This window comes from Thalassophryne amazonica, chromosome 3, assembly GCF_902500255.1.
Source record: "Thalassophryne amazonica chromosome 3, fThaAma1.1, whole genome shotgun sequence".
NCBI lineage: Eukaryota > Metazoa > Chordata > Actinopteri > Batrachoidiformes > Batrachoididae > Thalassophryne > Thalassophryne amazonica.
In genome coordinates this window covers 11,550,132-11,570,818 of record NC_047105.1, presented here as the reverse complement: position 1 = coordinate 11,570,818, position 20,687 = coordinate 11,550,132, and the positions used below count along the sequence as shown (strand labels likewise).

Below are 20,687 nucleotides of genomic sequence, written 5' to 3'. Positions count from 1 at the left end.
AGAAAGTATCAAATAGAGCAAATGTTATCAGCTCCATTGAATGTGTTGCTTTTGAAATGGACTGCAGATGGATCCGATGTGTTTAAGAGGTCAGACTCATGTTAAATAAAGGCAATACGATCACTCATGAAAAAAAAGCCATAATTGGACCAGATATTGTTCTTGAAGATCAGATTGGGACATTATTATTTCTTGTTTCAGTCACCATGCTTCTTGTCAAATACTGACAATTTCTGTCATTTTCCCTCCATTATTGCCTGCCTGCTGTCTCACAGTGTGTGTCAGCTTTTCCATCAAATAGACACTTGATACCATATCCTTGCTATTTACAGTTGGGTACTTCCAAGGTGATTTCAAGTCAGTGAACATGTCTTGAATTACATTTACATCAATCTTTAAGAAATACAAAGACTTTGATAGTCTATGGTGAATCTGTCTGGTGTAAGCAGATCTTAAAAACTGAGTGGCCATGCAAGAATGAGATAAGTGAGGGAAGCTACCAAGACATCAAGACAACAATGAAGACATTATCGGCATCTGTGGCTCTGACTCGAGAAACTGCACGCTAGATCTACAAGGCTAAGCTTGGTTTGGGTGTTTTATAAATGCATATTTTGTGGACTAGATACTGGTTTCATAAAAGTTGGTTTGGGTGGTGGCATTAAAAATTACTTGCTTTTTGCCTAATGGTGCTAACATACAAATTATATAACACAAAAAATTCACTCAACATAAATTCACCCCCGTACAGTTGTCATGAAGGGGGAAACTAGCTAGAGAGACCAGCCCATGTAATGTACCAGGCTGTAAATATGTTTATTTCTCATCTCAAATTAGACATTTTAACATGGGTGTCTATGGAATCTGACTCACTTTTGAAGCCAGCCTCAAGTGGCCAATCAAGGAACTGCAGATTTCTCACACCCGCCTTTACTTCAATTAACCAGACTAGAGGTTACGGCTTGTGTATAAATAGATGCCTTTCCGGTGTCAAATTTTGCGCGTAATCACATTCTCGCCGGGGAGGCTGAGATTTCATTGTCAGTGTAAACAAGCGTTTGCTGCAACTTGTTTGCAACATTGCATCGTTATGGAGGTGAGTTCAACCAAAATATGCATGTAGGTGTTTAACTAAGTTAATCGTGAGTCTTTAATGTGAGTTTTATAAAAAAAAAAAAAAAAGCATGTTGTTGTTAGGGATTTGTGTCGGGAACCGGTTCTTTTCGGGTATCCTTAAGAAATGATTCGATCCATCGACATCAATAGCCTTTTTGCTTAATGATTCCCTTATCAGTCCTTCAGAGTGGCCGTTGTTTTTGGGGGTGTTTAATCATTTCTCTACATTGATTACAGACCCTGCAGCGGGTCTGTATAATCAACCGTTTCTGCAGCGCAGCTTTGCTTTGAACCTTTACTTGAACCAATGAAGCAGTGCTTTGATCTTCAATCTGCTGTTTCATTGGTTCTTTGTTTTATTTTACTTTATCTTAATTTTTCCCCACTAAAACCTTAAAGAGCATATCATATGTCTGTGAGTAATATTTACCTTTAATGTTACGGTCTTCTGAAACAGTTGATAGACGTATTTTCTAACTTGAAAACGGGACCGATGCTAACGCGTTAGCATGTCTCATGGCTCAGCTTAAAGTTAGCATTAAGTTGAGCCATTATAAAGCCCCCCCCCCCCAGCGCGCAAAGGATCCTGGGATACTCTAAAGCCGTGAATAGCAAAATGGAGTTGGACACTCTCCCAAATGCATTTGTGCTACACACCTTACACCTTGCTCAACAGATTGTCAAGATAGGTCCTTATTTTTCTCAGATGTGGTTGTGACTAACACTTGAAGAACTTTGTTGACTCTGTCAAGCACAGTGGGCAGGCTGTAAATACCAACATAACTGATCACATAATACATGCATTGCAATAATCCATATTTATATGTATTTTGTCCGACTATCACACATTTATAAAATAGTGATTTGATTAATGTGTCAGTGCTGAAGCTCAGCAGGTACCACTCAGGTGCAATCAAATCACTTTCAGCCGTCTTAATGAAAATGAGACATATGCAAATGGTCACAAGATAAACACTTTGGCTAATTTAGAAGCAAAAGGGATCAGCGGAACATGCACCGCGTTTCCTGTGATGTCCACTTTAGTTGTTAGAGAGAAAATTTAGCCATTTTCCTGTAGTTTTTGATACTTTAGTGTGAACAAAAATCTTCCCAAAAAAACAAAAAAACAGTGGAGGACTCAGTTCAGCTAATGAGCTAACAGCTAATAAGCGAAGTAACTTCGCAAAGCTACTTCTCTATTGGTGGATTAGCTTTTCAGCTAGCTTTGACAATTTTAGTGGACCAATTATGTAACTGACAAACTTAAAGTTGGCTAACATGTTTTTAATTCTCAATGTCGGTCATCTGGGCATTTAACCTCGAGGGGTGGGCTTTGTCGGTGAAAACATCGCTGAACTCAATACAAATACATGTAATTTGGTCACTTTTCAAAGGCGTCAGACTCGTCAAAGTTAATTTAATGTACAATGGTTCATTTCAGGTCAGCTTGGTGTATAAATCTCATCATTCTCAGCTGGACGTTAGAAGCAAGTTAGAGACAATAAAAAAACTGTTGGATTTCAACAGAACAGCACACAAACCGAGCATGTTTTCACCGAGCGGCCAGTCACGGAAGTACGAATTCTCGCCTTTCCATTGGCCACTTTGCCGAAGTAATGTAGCACCGAGCTCGAGAATAGGGTTTAGTGGTCAAAAATGTTTTTAAACCATAAACTCATTTTTGTTCCTGTTGGAGTTTATACGCTAATCCAAGAAGCAAAATAAAGACATCGCGGGAAGGCAGAAAGCATTGCATGGAAGAGCTGGAGGAGCAGGACTGTCAGCCAGAATAATGCACTAATTAGATAATTAAAATGCTTTCCATGTGTTTTTTTATTTCTCATTTTTTAGTATTTCTTTTATGTTTAATACTTTCTGTATTGTGAATAAACTACTAAACCTTTATGGTAACCTCCATGTTTATGTTTAAAAATATTAAAATCAGCCCTAAGCTAAATTCAGCTCTTTAGTTTTGGTTTTGTTTTTCAGGGTTTTAGAGACAAATAACCAAGCCAAAGCCAATTTATATAATAAAAGTTATCAGTTAGCTGTTTATTTGTTTAGTGTTATCACAGTAAAGGTTTGTGGTTTGCTTATTAGCAGTTATGAAAGTGAACTTTTAGGTTATCTGTGTGCACCAGTCAAGTTTGAGAATATGCACTGGTGCCACGATTAACTACATCCACAACACCATGGAAAAGCCTTGACTGCTGGATGGTAACTACCCAGGCAGACAACATGCCCATCCCCACATATTTAAAATAACCATTTATCTGCTGCAGCCAGATGAACCATGGGCATCCCCTTGGCTTTCTCCAACCACTGTGGTCCTCAACACTCAGGCACCTATGTGCTGGATCATGCACCAAATGGCCAAATTCTCTGAGCTGACACTTCCTCATAATGCAAGTGATACCACTCAACTGAGTCTCCCTAATTAACTGCTCATTTGACACAAATCCATTACAGCAATACTCAAGGATCCTCCAAAGAGACCAGTGGTGGGCACAGCCAACCAAAAAGTTAGTTTTGATAACCGTAAATCCGCTAACTAAAAAGTTCATTTTTATAATGCTAAACTGATAAACCGCTAAAAAATTAGCCAACGTTACAGCTAACCGCTAACCGATAACTTTTAGTATTGACTCAGTACGCTGTCAGCTACTGATAAGCCAGTTCCACGTTTAAGCACCACAGGGGCTTCTGAGTAAATTCAAAAGAGATCAAAAACCCAAACCAAACAACCAGCCAGAGCTTTTGTCTGTATGCACCCTGACAACTGCTGCAAAAAAGTGCCACTTACTTTTCACACACAACAACAACACAAACGGTGGCAAAAACAGATCAAACGCAAGGCACTTTTCACTCATGGTTTCATTTATAAACAAAACTAATTCTGGAGAGTTTACTGACATTAATGTCAACTCTGTCATTTTTACAAAGTGAAAATATCACACATATCTTTAAAAGTAATTTGCTAATTGTGAAGTTTTGGGCGTTAACCGACAAATGTGCCAAAGGGCATTACGGGAAATTAGTCTCCTCTCATCACTCCCCCTGTCAAAATGCACAGAACACTGCCATCTACTGGATGGGAGTGTGACTAGTGACCAACATATTTCTGAATCTCAAATGCAATTTTGCTCTCAAAATGTCTCAATATTGAGTAAGTGAACAAAGCAATGAATGTGTGTGATCCACAAATGCTGAATTACACTTCACAAACAGAATTTTCAGTTTTGCAAATGACTAACATGTATGATTTTAGGATTTACAAATGTTTCTGACCATTACTAAGCCAGCAAATAATGTCAGCAGACTGAAAGTTAGTGGAACTAAATTTAGCAGAAGCTAATTGGTCCACTGATGGTTTTCAAAGTTAGCTGAAAAGCAAATCCGCTAACAAAAAAGTTAGTGGTTTAGCGGAACTGTGCCCACCACTGAAAGAGAGTACCAAGGAAGTCCCGATGCCACCGTAGGTCACTGGTTAACGGCCAAGTCTAACAACCATACAGTAAAACAGGTAACACCAGGATCCTCAAGACTTGGACCTTCATTGTCCTGCAAAGTTATCGACCTTGCCAAACACCTCTCTTTGGCGGTCTCATGACTCCTAGCCATCTGCCAATCTCAAAGACTGAAGACCGAGAGACATGAATGTCACTGCTGAGATAAGTGAACATCTCCATAAGTTGAAAACGTTCACCATATACAGATACACTTCTGATGGCCAAGACCACAAAGTCATCAAAATCCTGGCACTCAGTCTTGATCCAGGATAATCGCAAACCCAGACACTCTGATTCCTTAGTCAGTCTTTCTCAAGCTCTGGCATCAGAGTATCCATTGATTCCACAAAGATCACATTATAGTCTGTGATATCAAAGTTGGTAAACCTTACTTTGTCAATAAATGCAACGAAGCCACTTTGTTCCAAAACCCAACATCCAGTCCACGCAAGCACCAAACAGTGTCGGAGCCTGAACATATCTCTGATGAACACCAGATTGCACTGGGAAAACACTGAATCACTAAATACAGTACTGACAGTATAATTTGCATATATGCTGGCTATGCTGTCCAGCAACTTCTTTGGGATTGTACAAATTCTCATGATGTCCTTGAGAACAGCCCGAACAACTGAATCGAACGGTGTGCCCACCACCGCCCAAAACCACCCTGAAGCTGATAATGTCTATGCACACATTTTTAACAGCATTTTTGTGTGGATATTGCCTATTTGCTGCTGTCCAGCCAATGCAGAACTTGACATTTCCCGACCTGCTGCTTGATAAAGCATGGTTGTTAAAGCTGGTGCACAGACTGTGAAATTAGGGCCAAATGCATTTACCCCAAGTTCACCAAGCAGCAGCTGCTCTGATTGTATTGATCATGGCAGCACAGATGAAGACAAAAATTTGCCATTGCAAATATTTATCTAACGACCTATAGTGGGATCCTTTCTCCATTCTTCATAAAACTGAAACAGAATGATTTATTCCTATGCATGTAGAATGAAGTCAACATGCAGGTGATATATTAAAGACAAATCTTGAATAAATGAGTGGCAAGACTCAACAAATACTTCCATCTACAGGGCTCGAGGGGTCACTAAAAGATAAATATGAAAATGTGGTAAATCATATGCTGTGGCCTTACAGCAACCTGACCTCAACTCAAGCCAACATTTATGGGAGATTTTTGACTAATGTGTTAGTGCATCTCACCACCATACGTCCATTTTTTAAAATGGCTTCTTCCAGTTAAGGGTCAAGGGGGACAGGAGCCTACTGCAGCAGTCATTGGTCGCCATCATTGTCATAGTCATAGTGTTGGTGCACCTTCTAAACCTGGTGTAAAGTTGAGCACAGAGTTTAAGTCCCTTTACCTGCTCTCATGTTTTTTTCACTCGAGTTCACCATAACAGATCCAAGGCGGATCTGCATGTTGATTTGGCACACGTTTTTCACCTGATGCCCTTCCTGACGCAACTCCACATTACATGGAGAAATGTAGCAAGGTTGGGGTTTGAAGCCGGAACCTTCCACTCTGAAACCAAGCGCAATAACCACTTGGCCACCACCCCTCCTCTACTGTTTGAATATTGCACCCTATTAACAGTTTGCCTACTGTTTATAAGATGCAATATTCAAATATGTGTTACATAAGTGAGTTCATGATGAATGTACACTCTGCTTACATACACCAAAACCAAACTATGACAGCACAGGATTGAGAACAAAAATGTAAAATTATGTAAAAGTAACCACTAATGGAAAATTACAAATGTTTACCTCACTGCTTCACTTCAGGGAGCTTTGGTCACTGAAGGATACAATGACACACCAGATGAGCTCTGCCATCTAAATAATAAGATGTCACATTCCAGTGCACCCCAGCTCTTAAAGGTAATGACAGATGACAATGTGATTGGTTGAATTCATGTTACACCCAAAACACAATTAAGAGACTAAATGCTATCCCTTCATGCGCTTTAAATGCGCAAAAGACCCTTAAGATAGTGCCGTTTTTGTTGGCTTTTCTTTTAATCTCTCACTTGGCAGAATGTTGCAAATAGAGCTAGTTAGGCATCAACAATTAATAGTCACTTTTTCAGCTACATATTTATAACTTATAGTCAAAAAGTGTAGCTGTATAGACTTATCTTTTCTGTTCAAACATTTAATAAAAATGCTGTTATCAGTCATTAAACCAGTTTTGCCTGCATGAGTGCAAGAACGTTTGAAGGTTGCAAGTCAAGAATTTTTAACGGTGGAATTCCAACATTCCACATTGGTATATATACAAATAGCAGATCAAATCACTTTTGTTTTACGTTAGCTGTTGAACACAATTAAGCATGAAAACATAGATTGTAGAGAACTTTTCCCTCAGCAAACCCTACTTGTCTGGCCAGTTTTTACTAAAAATGTATTAATTCATTTTGACCCTGTTCTAATATACAGCACACCGCTGATTGACAAAGAGATCATTCTCTTTAAGTTGACTCCATATAAACTTGAGATGAGATGAGAGTCTGTGTTCTGACATGTCAGCATAATATTAAGTAGTAAAAAGCGAATAACAGGTTTTTCAGGGTTTTTTTTTAAAGATTTTAGAGGATAAGTACTTAAAGGATCCAAGGACATAAGAGGCTATAAAGAGTTGTCACTCGGACCACAGTGACCAAACTCACTCTATATATCTTGAGCGCGTGACATCAAGACACTCGTGACGCCAAATGGGAAGGTTTGAGTCACTGCAGTCGGAGATTGTGAGGTCAAGGACCTCGGGTTGTCTGAGGCCGAGATCAGCGTGTGGTGGTCTCTGAAATTAACTAACAAAAATCGCGATTGTAGGATATGTAAATAGATGGTCTGGAGGTTGAGGCAAAACCCCAATTGTTTATAAGTATAGGTGAGGGAGAAAAGTGTTTATGCTGATAGTGATAAACCTGATTGCATTTCTGTACATACTGATTTTTGTGGGTCCAACTGTGATCATGACTAACTCAGTGTGATGGACAAACAGCTATTTATGAGGAAAGACTGTAACACCAGCTCTAAGAATCAGTGTTACCACTGACTACTTTGATAAATGTACCGCGATGTCTGTTGTTGTCGTTATGTGTGTGTGCGAGTCTGTGTCCAGGGTGAAAAGAAAAATTCTTTAAAGGGAAAATTCTGAGGAAAACCTATTAATGCAATAAATTTATTCAGCTTGTTAAGATTGATAACTTAAAAACAATAAATACCATCACTTTCCTACTTTCCATATTAAATGATCACATAACTTTGATAAAGTGGTTAGAATATGATTAAATTTTGCGCACCGGATTAGTGGAAAAGCTGGTTAGTTTTGCCTAACCAGCTTTCAAACAAAAGGTAATCAAAACTACAGTGGCTTGCAAAAGTATTCAGTCCCTTGGTATTTCACATATTTTAATTTGTTTATGACATTTGTTTTGTTTTTTAATATTTATTTCATTCATTTAAAAGCAGAAATGAGTACATTACAAGACACTGAATGAAAAGGAGCAGAGGGAAGAACAAGTCTTATATTTTCTGCCCCTTTTTATCAATCAATCAATCAATTTTATTTATATAGCGCCAAATCACAACAAACAGTTGCCCCAAGGCGCTTTATATTGTAAGGCAAGGCCATACAATAATTATGTAAAACCCCAACGGTCAAAACGACCCCCTGTGAGCAAGCACTTGGCTACAGTGGGAAGGAAAAACTCCCTTTTAACAGGAAGAAACCTCCAGCAGAACCAGGCTCAGGGAGGGGCAGTCTTCTGCTGGGACTGGTTGGGGCTGAGGGAGAGAACCAGGAAAAAGACATGCTGTGGAGGGGAGCAGAGATCAATCACTAATGATTAAATGCAGAGTGGTGCATACAGAGCAAAAAGAGAAAGAAACACTCAGTGCATCATGGGAACCCCCCAGCAGTCTAAGTCTATAGCAGTATAACTAAGGGATGGTTCAGGGTCACCTGATCCAGCCCTAACTATAAGCTTTAGCAAAAAGGAAAGTTTTAAGCCTAATCTTAAAAGTAGAGAGGGTGTCTGTCTCCCTGATCCGAATTGGGAGCTGGTTCCACAGGAGAGGAGCCTGAAAGCTGAAGGCTCTGCCTCCCATTCTACTCTTACAAACCCTAGGAACTACAAGTAAGCCTGCAGTCTGAGAGCGAAGCGCTCTATTGGGGTGATATGGTACTATGAGGTCCCTAAGATAAGATGGGACCTGATTATTCAAAACCTTATAAGTAAGAAGAATAATATTAAATTCTATTCTAGAATTAACAGGAAGCCAATGAAGAGAGGCCAATATGGGTGAGATATGCTCTCTCCTTCTAGTCCCTGTTAGAACTCTAGCTGCAGCATTTTGAATTAACTGAAGGCTTTTCAGGGAACTTTTAAGACAACCTGATAATAATGAATTACAATAGTCCAGCCTAGAGGAAATAAATGCATGAATTAGTTTTTCAGCATCACTCTGAGACAAGACCTTTCTAATTTTAGAGATATTGCGTAAATGCAAAAAAGCAGTCCTACATATTTGTTTAATATGCGCTTTGAATGACATATCCTGATCAAAAATGACTCCAAGATTTCTCACAGTATTACTAGAGGTCAGGGTAATGCCATCCAGAGTAAGGATCTGGTTAGACACCATGTTTCTAAGATTTGTGGGGCCAAGTACAATAACTTCAGTTTTATCTGTGTTTAAAAGCAGGAAATTAGAGGTCATCCATGTCTTTATGTCTGTAAGACAATCCTGCAGTTTAGCTAATTGGTGTGTGTCCTCTGGCTTCATGGAAAGATAAAGCTGGGTATCATCTGCATAACAATGAAAATTTAAGCAATGCCGTCTAATAATACTGCCTAAGGGAAGCATGTATAAAGTGAATAAAATTGGTCCTAGCACAGAACCTTGTGGAACTCCATAATTAACCTTAGTCTGTGAAGAAGATTCCCCATTTACATGAACAAATTGTAATTTATTAGATAAATATGATTCAAACCACCGCAGCGCAGTGCCTTTAATACCTATGGCATGCTCTAATCTCTGCAATAAAATTTTATGGTCAACAGTATCAAAAGCAGCACTGAGGTCTAACAGAACAAGCACAGAGATGAGTCCATTGTCTGAGGCCATAAGAAGATCATTTGTAACCTTCACTAATGCTGTTTCTGTACTATGATGAATTCTAAAACCTGACTGAAACTCTTCAAATAGACCATTCCTCTGCAGATGATCAGTTAGCTGTTTTACAACTACCCTTTCAAGAATTTTTGAGAGAAAAGGAAGGTTGGAGATTGGCCTATAATTAGCTAAGCTAGCTGGGTCAAGTGATGGCTTTTTAAGTAATGGTTTAATTACTGCCACCTTAAAAGCCTGTGGTACATAGCCAACTAATAAAGATAGATTGATCATATTTAAGATCGAAGCATTAAATAATGGTAGGGCTTCCTTGAGCAGCCTGGTAGGAATGGGGTCTAATAGACATGTTGATGGTTTGGATGAAGTAACTAATGAAAATAACTCAGACAGAACAATCTGAGAGAAAGAGTCTAACCAAATACCGGCATCACTGAAAGCAGCCAAAGATAACAATACATCTTTGAGATGGTTATGAGTATTTTTTTCTCTAATAGTTAAAATTTTATTAGCAAAGAAAGGCATGAAGTCATTACTAGTTAAAGTTAAAGGAATACTCGGCTCAATAGAGCTCTGACTCTTTGTCAGCCTGGCTACAGTGCTGAAAAGAAACCTGGGGTTGTTCTTATTTTCTTCAATTAGTGATGAGTAGTAAGATGTCCTAGCTTTATGGAGGGCTTTTTTTTATAGAGCAACAGACTCTTTTTCCAGGCTAAGTGAAGATCTTCTAAATTAGTGAGACGCCATTTCCTCTCCAACTTACGGGTTATCTGCTTTAAGCTGCGAGTTTGTGAGTTATACCACGGAGTCAGGCACTTCTGATGTAAAGCTCTCTTTTTCAGAGGAGCTACAGCATCCAAATTGTCTTCAATGAGGATGTAAAACTATTGACGAGATACTCTGTCTCACTTACAGAGTTTAGGTAGCTACTCTGCACTGTGTTGGTATATGGCATTAGAGAACATAAAGAAGGAATCATATCCTTAAACCTAGTTACAGCGCTTTCTGAAAGACGTCTAGTGTAATGAAACGTATTCCCCACTGCTGGGTAGTCCATCAGATTAAATGTAAATGTTATTAAGAAATGATCAGACAGAAGGGAGTTTTCAGGGAATACTGTTAAGTCTTCAATTTCCATACCATAAGTCGGAACAAGATCTAAGATATGATTAAAGTGGTGGGTGGACTCATTTACATTTTGAGTAAAGCCAACTGAGTCTAATAATAGATTAAATGCAGTGTTGAGGCTGTCATTCTCAGCATCTGTGTGGATGTTAAAATCGCCCACTATAATTATCTTATCTGAGCTAAGCACTAAATCAGACAAAAGGTCTGAAAATTCACAGAGAAACTCACAGTAACGACCAGGTGGACGATAGATAATAACAAATAAAACTGGTTTTTGGGACTTCCAATTTGGATGGACAAGACTAAGAGTCAAGCTTTCAAATGAATTAAAGCTCTGTCTGGGTTTTTGATTAATTAATAAGCTGGAATGGAAGATTGCTGCTAATCCTCCGCCTCGGCCCGTGCTACGAGCATTCTGGCAGTTAGTGTGACTCGGGGGTGTTGACTCATTTAAACTAACATATTCATCCTGCTGTAACCAGGTTTCTGTAAGGCAGAATAAATCAATATGTTGATCAATTATTATATCATTTACTAACAGGGACTTAGAAGAGAGAGACCTAATGTTTAATAGACCACATTTAACTGTTTTAGTCTGTGGTGCAGTTGAAGGTGCTATATTATTTTTTCTTTTTGAATTTTTATGCTTAAATAGATTTTTGCTGGTTATTGGTGGTGTGGGAGCAGGCACAGTCTCTACGGGGATGGGGTAATGAGGGGATGGCAGGGGGAGAGAAGCTGCAGAGAGGTGTGTAAGACTACAACTCTTTTACAATACAACTTTTCAATTTTAAGCATCATTATTCAACATTATTTAACAGATTACATTTTTTGACTTTTTCACATACCACTGACTTATTTCATAATTTTAGCCATTATTTAAAAGATTACATTTTTAACAGGTTACATTTTAGACTTAAAATATTTTAGAAATTATTAACAGATTACATTTTAGACTTTGTCACAACCCACTGACTTATTTCAAAGTTTCATACTTACTTAATACATCTAGTTTAATACGTTTTTAAAATAATTTAAGCAACCTTGATTCTTTGATTTCTTTGTTGAGGTTGTTCCATAATTTTACACCATTCACTGCAATACTCCGTTCCTTTACTTTGGTTCTGAATCTTGGTTTTTTAAAGAGTTCTGTTCCTTTCAAATTATAACTACTTACTCTTTTTTCAAACATATTTTGAATGTTTATTGGTAAGGTATTTTTATTAGCTTGGTGCATTGTTTGTAATATTTTCAAATCAACTAAATCATGAAATTTAAGTACCTTATACTTAATGAATAATGGATTAGATGGATCTCTAAAACGACTATTGCTAATCATTTTTAAAGCTCTTTTCTGCAGAATAAATAATGGTTGTGTATATGTTTTATATGTTGATCCCCAGATTTCTACACACATTTCAAATACAAAAAGTAAACCAGGCTTCTCAATATAAAAATGTCTAAAATTATCTTCCTTAAACTCAAACTAAAAGTAAATCTCTACAACCTGACATAAATTAATTAAAAATATAAAAGCCAAGATGATGAGTTCGATTTTGTATCCCCAGTTATACAGCTTCATGATGAAGTGGAGCAGAGGAGGATTTTCTTAAAAAGACGACCTGAAAGTTCACCTACAATTTGCCAGAAGGTACATCTGCGATGTAAGCCTAGATTTGATGTTTTAGTAAAAGAAGACCCTCCTTTATACCACTTCATCATGAAGCCGTATAACTGGGGATACAAAATCCAAAACTTGCACTGTGCACAGTTTCTCCAATCACAGCCACAAAAGCCTATAACTTATTCTGGGTTGTCTGGGTGTCTTGGTAGCTTTCCTCACTGTTCTCCTTCTTGCACAGTCACTCAGTTTTTGAGAACTGTGTACTCCACACAGATTTACCATAGAGTGCCACTGATGTAAATAAAATCCAAAACATATTCAGTGACTTGGAAATGTTCATGTATCCATCCCCTGAGTCGTCTGAAGAAAACTGGCAATTAAACTGAATATTTACAGGTATTATACCAAAGGGGCTGATTACTTATGCAACCCATCATCTTGGCTTTTATATTTGTAATTAATTTATATCACATTGTAGAGATTTGTTTTCAGTTTGAGTCTAAGGAAGATAATTTTAGAAATTTTTATATTAAGAAGCCTGATTTGTATTTGAAACGCCATAAACAAATTAAAATGCATGAAATACCAAGAGGCTGAATACTTTTGCAATCCACTGTACATACCGGTGAAACAATGAATGATTGTATTTATTATTGTAAATATTTTTATGTGGTGTTGGATTGTGTATTTTTCCTCTGTAAATACACTTGTGGGATATTGAAATTTATGTGGGCTGGTTCTTTTCTGTCTGGTAAAGCCCTGGGATAAACTGAAGAGTTCCAGTGATTAAAGGGTTCAGACAGAACTGTTTGTGGGTAGATCGAGTAGGTGGTTGTGGTAGATCCTCTGTGGACTATTTAAAACTGATTGTGAGACTGTGAATTAACACCCAATTCCTGTCCTCCAGGTCCTAAAAGTTTGGTAGAAGGTTGGCGGACAGGTCTCCTATCAGGGCACTGTGACCAATAGTCCCTTTTATTTCTACGTGTATACATGTGTATATAATATGTCGAGTGTAATGGGAGACACGTCATTTTTGGACCTGTGGACGTTTTTTCTAGTTTTCATTCGAGAAAAGCTGGTTTATTTCGCTTATTTGATATACTTCAAGCAGTCGTGAAATTCTTATTCTTAAACTATGGTACAAATGCTGAAGGAAGCTTCAAATTTCCACCCCCCCACTGTTTCAGACATTCAAAAGGGAAATAACATTGACTAATTGCATCTTTATATAGATAAAGCTTGCTATTTTTAATACATATTTAAATATGTTTATCTGTGATAGAATTTATGTCTGAGCAAAACGTGTATGTGTCGGGTGAACCCCCCACTTTTCTGAATCTCCAAGCCTTGAGGGCAGTGCTGCCATCTATGTCTGTCGGACTGCATTGCATCCTATCTGACTCCAAACAGACCAAGCTTGTAAACACTTTGGTCAGTTTAATGCTGAAAATAAATAAAGTTGATTAACTACACTTATGGCATTATTTTAACGATTTTAATCACTTTTAACTAATTAAGCTGGTACCCTGCAGATTCTAAGTTAACTAATATGGAGAGACTGTCTCTCTCACTGTAGAAAAATGGATTATGCACTTTTTTTTAACTTTTCCAAATTACTTCCTTCCCCGACCTCATTCTGCTTTCAGTGTAGAAGTGATCATACAGCCAAAATCTAAATTATCCAAATTGTTAGATTAATTAAAAGTGTCGGTTTTCAGATAAGGGAAACATTTTTTTGTTATTTGTTTGTTTTGTTTTTTCATCCCCCTTCTTCTTTCTTTCAGATTTGTTCATATTAATAAGCTCAGATTTCTTTGAAGCTTACATGTGGGATCATTTGGGACAGCTTTTGGATATGGTGGAGAAGAGACTACAGACCTTCATACCAGGGTTTAACTCAAACAAATTATCACTTCATCTCAGTAAAATAAAGTCCACTGTGTTTGGAAATAAGGCCAGGATTTCAAGCAGAACAATTGAAATTGTCACTGAATCCAAATTTTTTTTAGAGTTGCTATTGATGATAAATCAAGATGGACAAGACGCATAAATTATGCCAACTCCAAAATGTCAAAATGCATTGCAATTCTGTACAAGGCCCATTAATTTTTTCCTTAATGACTCACTTTATATTATTAATAGGGATGTCCCGATCAGGTTTTTTTTGGCCCCGATCCGATTCCGAGTCATCTGATTTTGAGTATCTGCCGATACTGAGTCCCAATCCGATACTTTAAAAAACGTAATGAACAATGAACAAATGCTAAATATACACGTGTAATATTTTCATTTTAATCACCTTATTTTATTATTTATCACTTCTCCTTGAGGTAGCTTGAACAATCAAGTAATAATAGTACAACAACGTAACAGAGCACTTCTGTAAGGTAGTTCGAACAATCAAGTAACAATAGCGCAAAAATAAAAATATAAATTTGAATTAAACAAATAAAAACAGTATCTCAACTTACAAGTGTTCTAAACTTTTTTTTAAAGAGTAATCAGAAATTTTGAGGTAACAAACAACAACAACAAAAAACATTTCCAAGGATTTTTCTTCAGAAAACTGCTCTATAAATGAGCAGTCCTGTGACACGTTTCTGTTTTGTAGAGATCAGTGGTTTCTGCACCGATCTGTTTTGTAGAGATCAGTGGTTTCTGCACCGATCTGTTTTGTACAGATCAGTGGTTTCTGCACCGATCTGTTTTGTACAGATCAGTGGTTTCTGCCACTAGTCTTCCGTGTTTTGGCCCGACGCATCGTTCCTAATGGACAGCGCGAAGCTTCGTCACAGCTCAGAGTGTCGAAAGTTGGATTGGGTTGAACTTTGACCGCGTCAGCCTGCCGACAAGCGGCAATGCGTGCTCCCGTCAGAAGCGTCGTTTTAGATTGGCTTTTGACACGATGCTTCTGATGCCTCTAAAAAGCAACGCGTCTCATTGAAAAGAATGCTTTTTAGACTAATTCTTGACGCCTCTGACGCTTCTGACGCTTTCAGTGTGAAAATCTGCAATAATGAGCTTGAAATAGCACTGATCAAAACAATGAGGATAAAATCTATATCAGATTCCTGATCGGGATGCAACGTCCAATTTCGATCAAGTCTGAAACCATGTGATCGGGCCCGATTTCCGATCACATGATCGGATCAGGACATCCCTAATTATTTATTAATAGCTCCATCTATGACATACTGCATTAAGGTTTGTGGAACATATACAGGGTGGGCCAATAAAATGTAAAATTTTTGATCGTACACAGGTTTTTGAAATGAGAACTTATTCAAAAATTTTATTTACAGACTTGTAACAGAAGCATCAAATTATCATTTTATACCAAAGGTTTCCAACTTTGTCTCTTGTTTTCTGCACAGTTCAGTAATTGATGACATGTTCAATCCATGCTCCTCTTCTTTGGATTACAGCTGCAACACGCACATTGAAGTTTGTGATGACATTGCCACACATGTCAAGAAGGATTCTCTGAATTTCTTTTTCATTTTCAGGAATTAATATAATATATAATATAATAACCAAAACAAAACAAAAAAATGTGTAGATAGATTTAAATACATCCATCATAATGTCTAAAGGTTGAATAATCTGACCAGAAACACTATAACTGGACTACATGAACATTGTAGAAGTTACATTGATGGATTATCAAAACAGATTAGCTTTGGATTTTGTCAGAGCCAAAAAAAAAGGGGGGGGTTGGTGGGTGGGTGGGGGGGTATGCCACATGTTTGGCCACAGAGTGCTGTGCATTTATCCCAAAAACAATACTGCACTTGACGGTTCTGTAACCAGAGCCCTGACTGGACTAAAAGACGCTCTCTGAGGAAATGGCTGAAAAATCTGCAATCAATAACAGAATTATTTACAAATGGTAAATAATTTTTGTTTTATTTTTTTGGACTTTTTAGTGATTCACTGATATCTCTTCCATCTCTCCACGACCTGCACGTCTCCAGGACTCTGGGCCGAGCAGGTCGGATCACAGCTGACCCTTCTCACCCTGCACACGGTCTATTCAAACCACTCCCCTCGGTCAGGAGGCTACGGTCCATCCGGACCAGAACCTCCCACCATAAGAACAGTTTCTTCCCCTCTGCCGTTAGACTCATGAACACCTCATAACTCAGTCACCTTAAGCTTAACTCTGTCACTTTGTCATTTTATCACGGGTCACTTTAGACAATGTACTTTGGTTTTTAATTGTACTCCTCCCACTGCACTGTTTTTTCTGTTTCTCTGTTTTTATGTTGCACACAGCCTTTCATATTTCTTTTTTTTTATCTTATATTTTATCTTATTTTGACACATATGTTATATTTTATCTTAGCAATTTATCTCTTCTTAATGTTGCACCATTGTACCGAAATTCCTAGTCTGTGAATCCTGTTCACTGGCAATGGCAATAAACTTCTTCTGATTCTGATTCTGATATGCACTGCAGATGTTTTCCACAACGCATTGTGCAATGAAGAACGTTTGCTGCTCTTAAAATGGCACTGAAGAACTGCTTACACCATTTTTGCTACTGATTATAGGTGCTGCAACAAAGTAACTGCTTACACACCATCAGTTTGCAGGGTTGGGTTTCAAATGGCAACTTTCTGGCTTTAAGAAACACTATAAGAAATCAAGAAAAAAAGATTGTGGCAGTCAGTAACGGTTACTTTTTTAGACCAAGCAGAGGAAAAAAATATGGAATCACTCAATTCTGAGGAATAAATTATGGAATCACCCTGTAAATTTTCATCCCCCAAACTAACACCTGCATCATATCAGATCTGCTCATTGACATTGACCCTATGCCATGACATTGACCCTATGTGTCTTTTTGCAAGGAATGTTTTCACAGTTTTTGCTCTATGGCAAGATGCATTATCATCTTGAAAAATGATTTAATCATCCCCAAACATCCTTTCAATTGTCCAAAATATCAACGTAAACTTGTGCATTTATTGATGATGTAATGACAGCCATCTCCCCAGTGCCTTTACCTGACATGCAGCCCCATATCATCAATGACTGTGGAAATTTACATGTTCTCTTCAGGCAGTCATCTTTATAAATCTCATTGGAACGGCACCAAACAAAAGTTCCAGCATCATCACCTTGCCCAATGCAAATTCGAGATTCATCACTGAATCTGACTTTCATCCAGTCATCCACAGTCCACGAATGCTTTTCCTTAGCCCATTGTAACCTTGTTTTTTTTCTGTTTAGGTGTTAATGATGGCTTTTGTTTAGCTTTTCTGTATGTAAATCCCATTTCCTTTAGGCGGTTTCTTACAGTTCGGTCACAGACGTTGACTCCAGTTTCCTCACATTCATTCCTCATTTGTTTTGTTGTGCATTTTTCGATTTTTGAGACATATTGCTTTAAGTTTTCTGTCTTGACGCTTTGATGTCTTCCTTGGTCTACCAGTATGTTTGCCTTTAACAACCTTCCCATGTTGTTTGTATTTGGTCCAGAGTTTAGACACAGCTGACTGTGAACAACCAACATCTTTTGCAACATTGCGTGATGATTTACTCTCTTTTAAGAGTTTGATAATCCTCTCCTTTGTTTTAATTGACATCTCTCGTGTTGGAGCCATGATTCATGTCAGTCCACTTGGTGCAACAGCTCTCCAAGGTGTGATCACTCCTTTTTAGATGCAGACTAATGAGCAGATCTGATATGATGCAGGTGTTAGTTTTGGGGATGAAAATTTACAGGGTGATTCCATAATTTTTTTCCTCAGAATTGAGTGATTCCATATTTTTTCCTCTGCTTGGTCTAAAAAAGTAACCGTTACTGACTGCCACAATCTTTTTTTCTTGATTTCTTATAGTGTTTCTTAAAGCCAGAAAGTTGCCATTTGAAATGACTTTAGTTTTGTGTCATGTCTGTGATCTGCTTTTTTTCTACAAAATTAAACAACTGAATGAACATCCTCCGAGGCCGGTGATTCCATAATTTTTGCCAGGGGTTGTATATATTTTTGACCTGATTCCGTTATGTTGACATTTGAGTAACAGTGTGAAGTTTCTGCCATAATCCTAAAACTACTGTTTTATGATCATATTGTGTTCATGTATGCTTGCACTGTCCAGTTGAATGTGTTTAGACTCATATTAGTATAATATCCACTGTACTGGATTTAGGGCTTCTTTGTAAGAGCACATTATGTGCTGAAGATATTGTAAGCATCATCCTACTTTGGCCTAATTGTGGGAATAGTGTAACTGCTAATAGAACCTGTTTGGTATCAGTGGAATGTCTAAACAAGATGTACCTCGTCTATATTGTTGCTGTGAAACTAAGTGTCGAACCGCAGGCTCATCTGTGCACACTAGCCTGCTGACATTTAAGATATACATTATGGCTAAGGATAATCTCGCGAAGTGTGTTTATGCCCACACATTGAGCTGTTTTGCAGATTCTCATGGGACCAAGGGAGGAAGCCTGAAGCATGTGGCCATGACCTGTCCTGTGCAGGCCAGGCTGGGACGGGTGTGTTAAAGACACTCGAGGGAATTGATGTGCTGGAAACCTCTCCTTCTGAGCTAGCTTTGCCACACAACGCAAAAGGAGGAGAATTCCCAGAAGCAGAAGGTTCTCACCAAACTCTTGGACCAATGAGAGGAAGGGATAAAACAACACCTCAAGAATAGCTGAATCGTTGTTAGAGGAGGTTTTTTAAGTGGGTCAGAGATAGCATGGGGGACTCTTCTTCTTATCTCCTGCTGAGAGCTAAGGCTACATCAGGGTTGAGAACAGGATCCACAGAGCTCTGTGTAAGATTTTACTCCTCAATGTTCTGAACTCTGTTCTGAACGATAAATCAGGCAGGGTGCAATCTGAACAGATTCTTTTGTGTCATGACTTCTTTGGTTCCACCTTCTCTGAGATCAACGGGTGCGCGCCGAGTGGTGGATGAGGTCAAGGGTCTTGGGGGCCAGTCTCCAACAGCATCCTGGGCTGACGAAACTGGACACTGACGGATAGTGACACTGAGCCGCTGAGGCAATTCCATGTGGAGGACAACAAACACTGACATTCAATGTTTTTTGACATTTACTGACCAGGCATTCCGTTGACCAGGGGTGGCCTCTCATCATCATCCTCCTCCTCAGGGACTGTGCTGTCCTTCCTGTCCATCTTACTGACTGAGGTGGTGCGTTTTCTGGGGACTTCACCGCTGTAGTCTTCATCAAACAGCACCTGATCCACCAGGTCAGGCTGCACTAGGTTCGGTTCAGCCGGAGGTTTCGGGGTCCCATAGCAGTTACCTTAGACAGTAAAAGAGGAGATGCAAGAGAACTGAGAACTGATGCAAACACAAATGAGCAATCAGCCAGACAGAGGGAAGACTATGGATAAAAAACGGTTAAAAGAAATAGGTCTGGATTTAGTGTCACAAACCTAAAACTTAAATTTCAAGTCACATGTATTATGTAACAGTAATTATTGAGATTAGGGTTAAAATGCTTTAATAGCATAATTCAAAGCTGAACAACTTAAAAACCTTGCATGTCTTCTCATAATCAATGCACCCCTGCCCATTTTTACATAAATATCATTTATATGTTTTTTCCATGATAATTTTGAGTCTACCATTACACCTAGCAGCTTAGTCTCATGTACTTGATTTATTCTCATATTATTAATTTTAATGTTTAATACAGGATTTTTCATAATAACGTGAGTGGAGCCAATAATCATGTCAGGGTTAAGGTAATGATTAAAGGTGACAGTTATTAAGATTGAGTTTAGACTTAATGTGATGTTTTAGATTAAGGTTACATTGATAGTTAATGCAAAGCTGTGAGTAGATTTAAGTGATGGTTGAGTTTAAACTTAAGGATGTTTTAGATTTGAGTTGAACCGCTAATTGTTTCAATTTAAGCCAATGGTTGACTTCAGATTGAAGATGGTGGATAGGTGTTAAGGTGAAGTTTTAAATTAGTGTTCAGGTGATGGTAAAGAGCTGTAGTTAGTCATATTCAAAGTTTCGTCACCTTCATCATGGGAATAAATGCTACAAATGTCCTTCTAGATCCTCCAAGCTTGAATTTACTGACTATCTTTGGCAACCTTGAATATTCACTTGAATACTTTTTTCTACCTGTTTTCCAAGTTCCTAAGTTTTTTGTTG

At 38.2% G+C, this 20,687-nt stretch overlaps 1 protein-coding gene across 4 annotated transcripts in view; it reads right to left on the bottom strand.

The window, feature by feature from the left end:
* The window catches only part of LOC117506338 (membrane-associated guanylate kinase, WW and PDZ domain-containing protein 3), a 463,321-nt gene that overhangs the window by 95,153 nt on the left and 347,481 nt on the right, over positions 1 to 20,687 (bottom strand). For all 4 annotated transcript variants that reach the window (XM_034165832.1, XM_034165831.1, XM_034165830.1 and 1 more), the window contains exon 4: positions 19,615 to 19,821. In XM_034165832.1, coding sequence (XP_034021723.1) covers positions 19,615 to 19,821 — 207 coding nt within the window. The remainder of the gene's footprint in view (positions 1 to 19,614; positions 19,822 to 20,687) is intronic.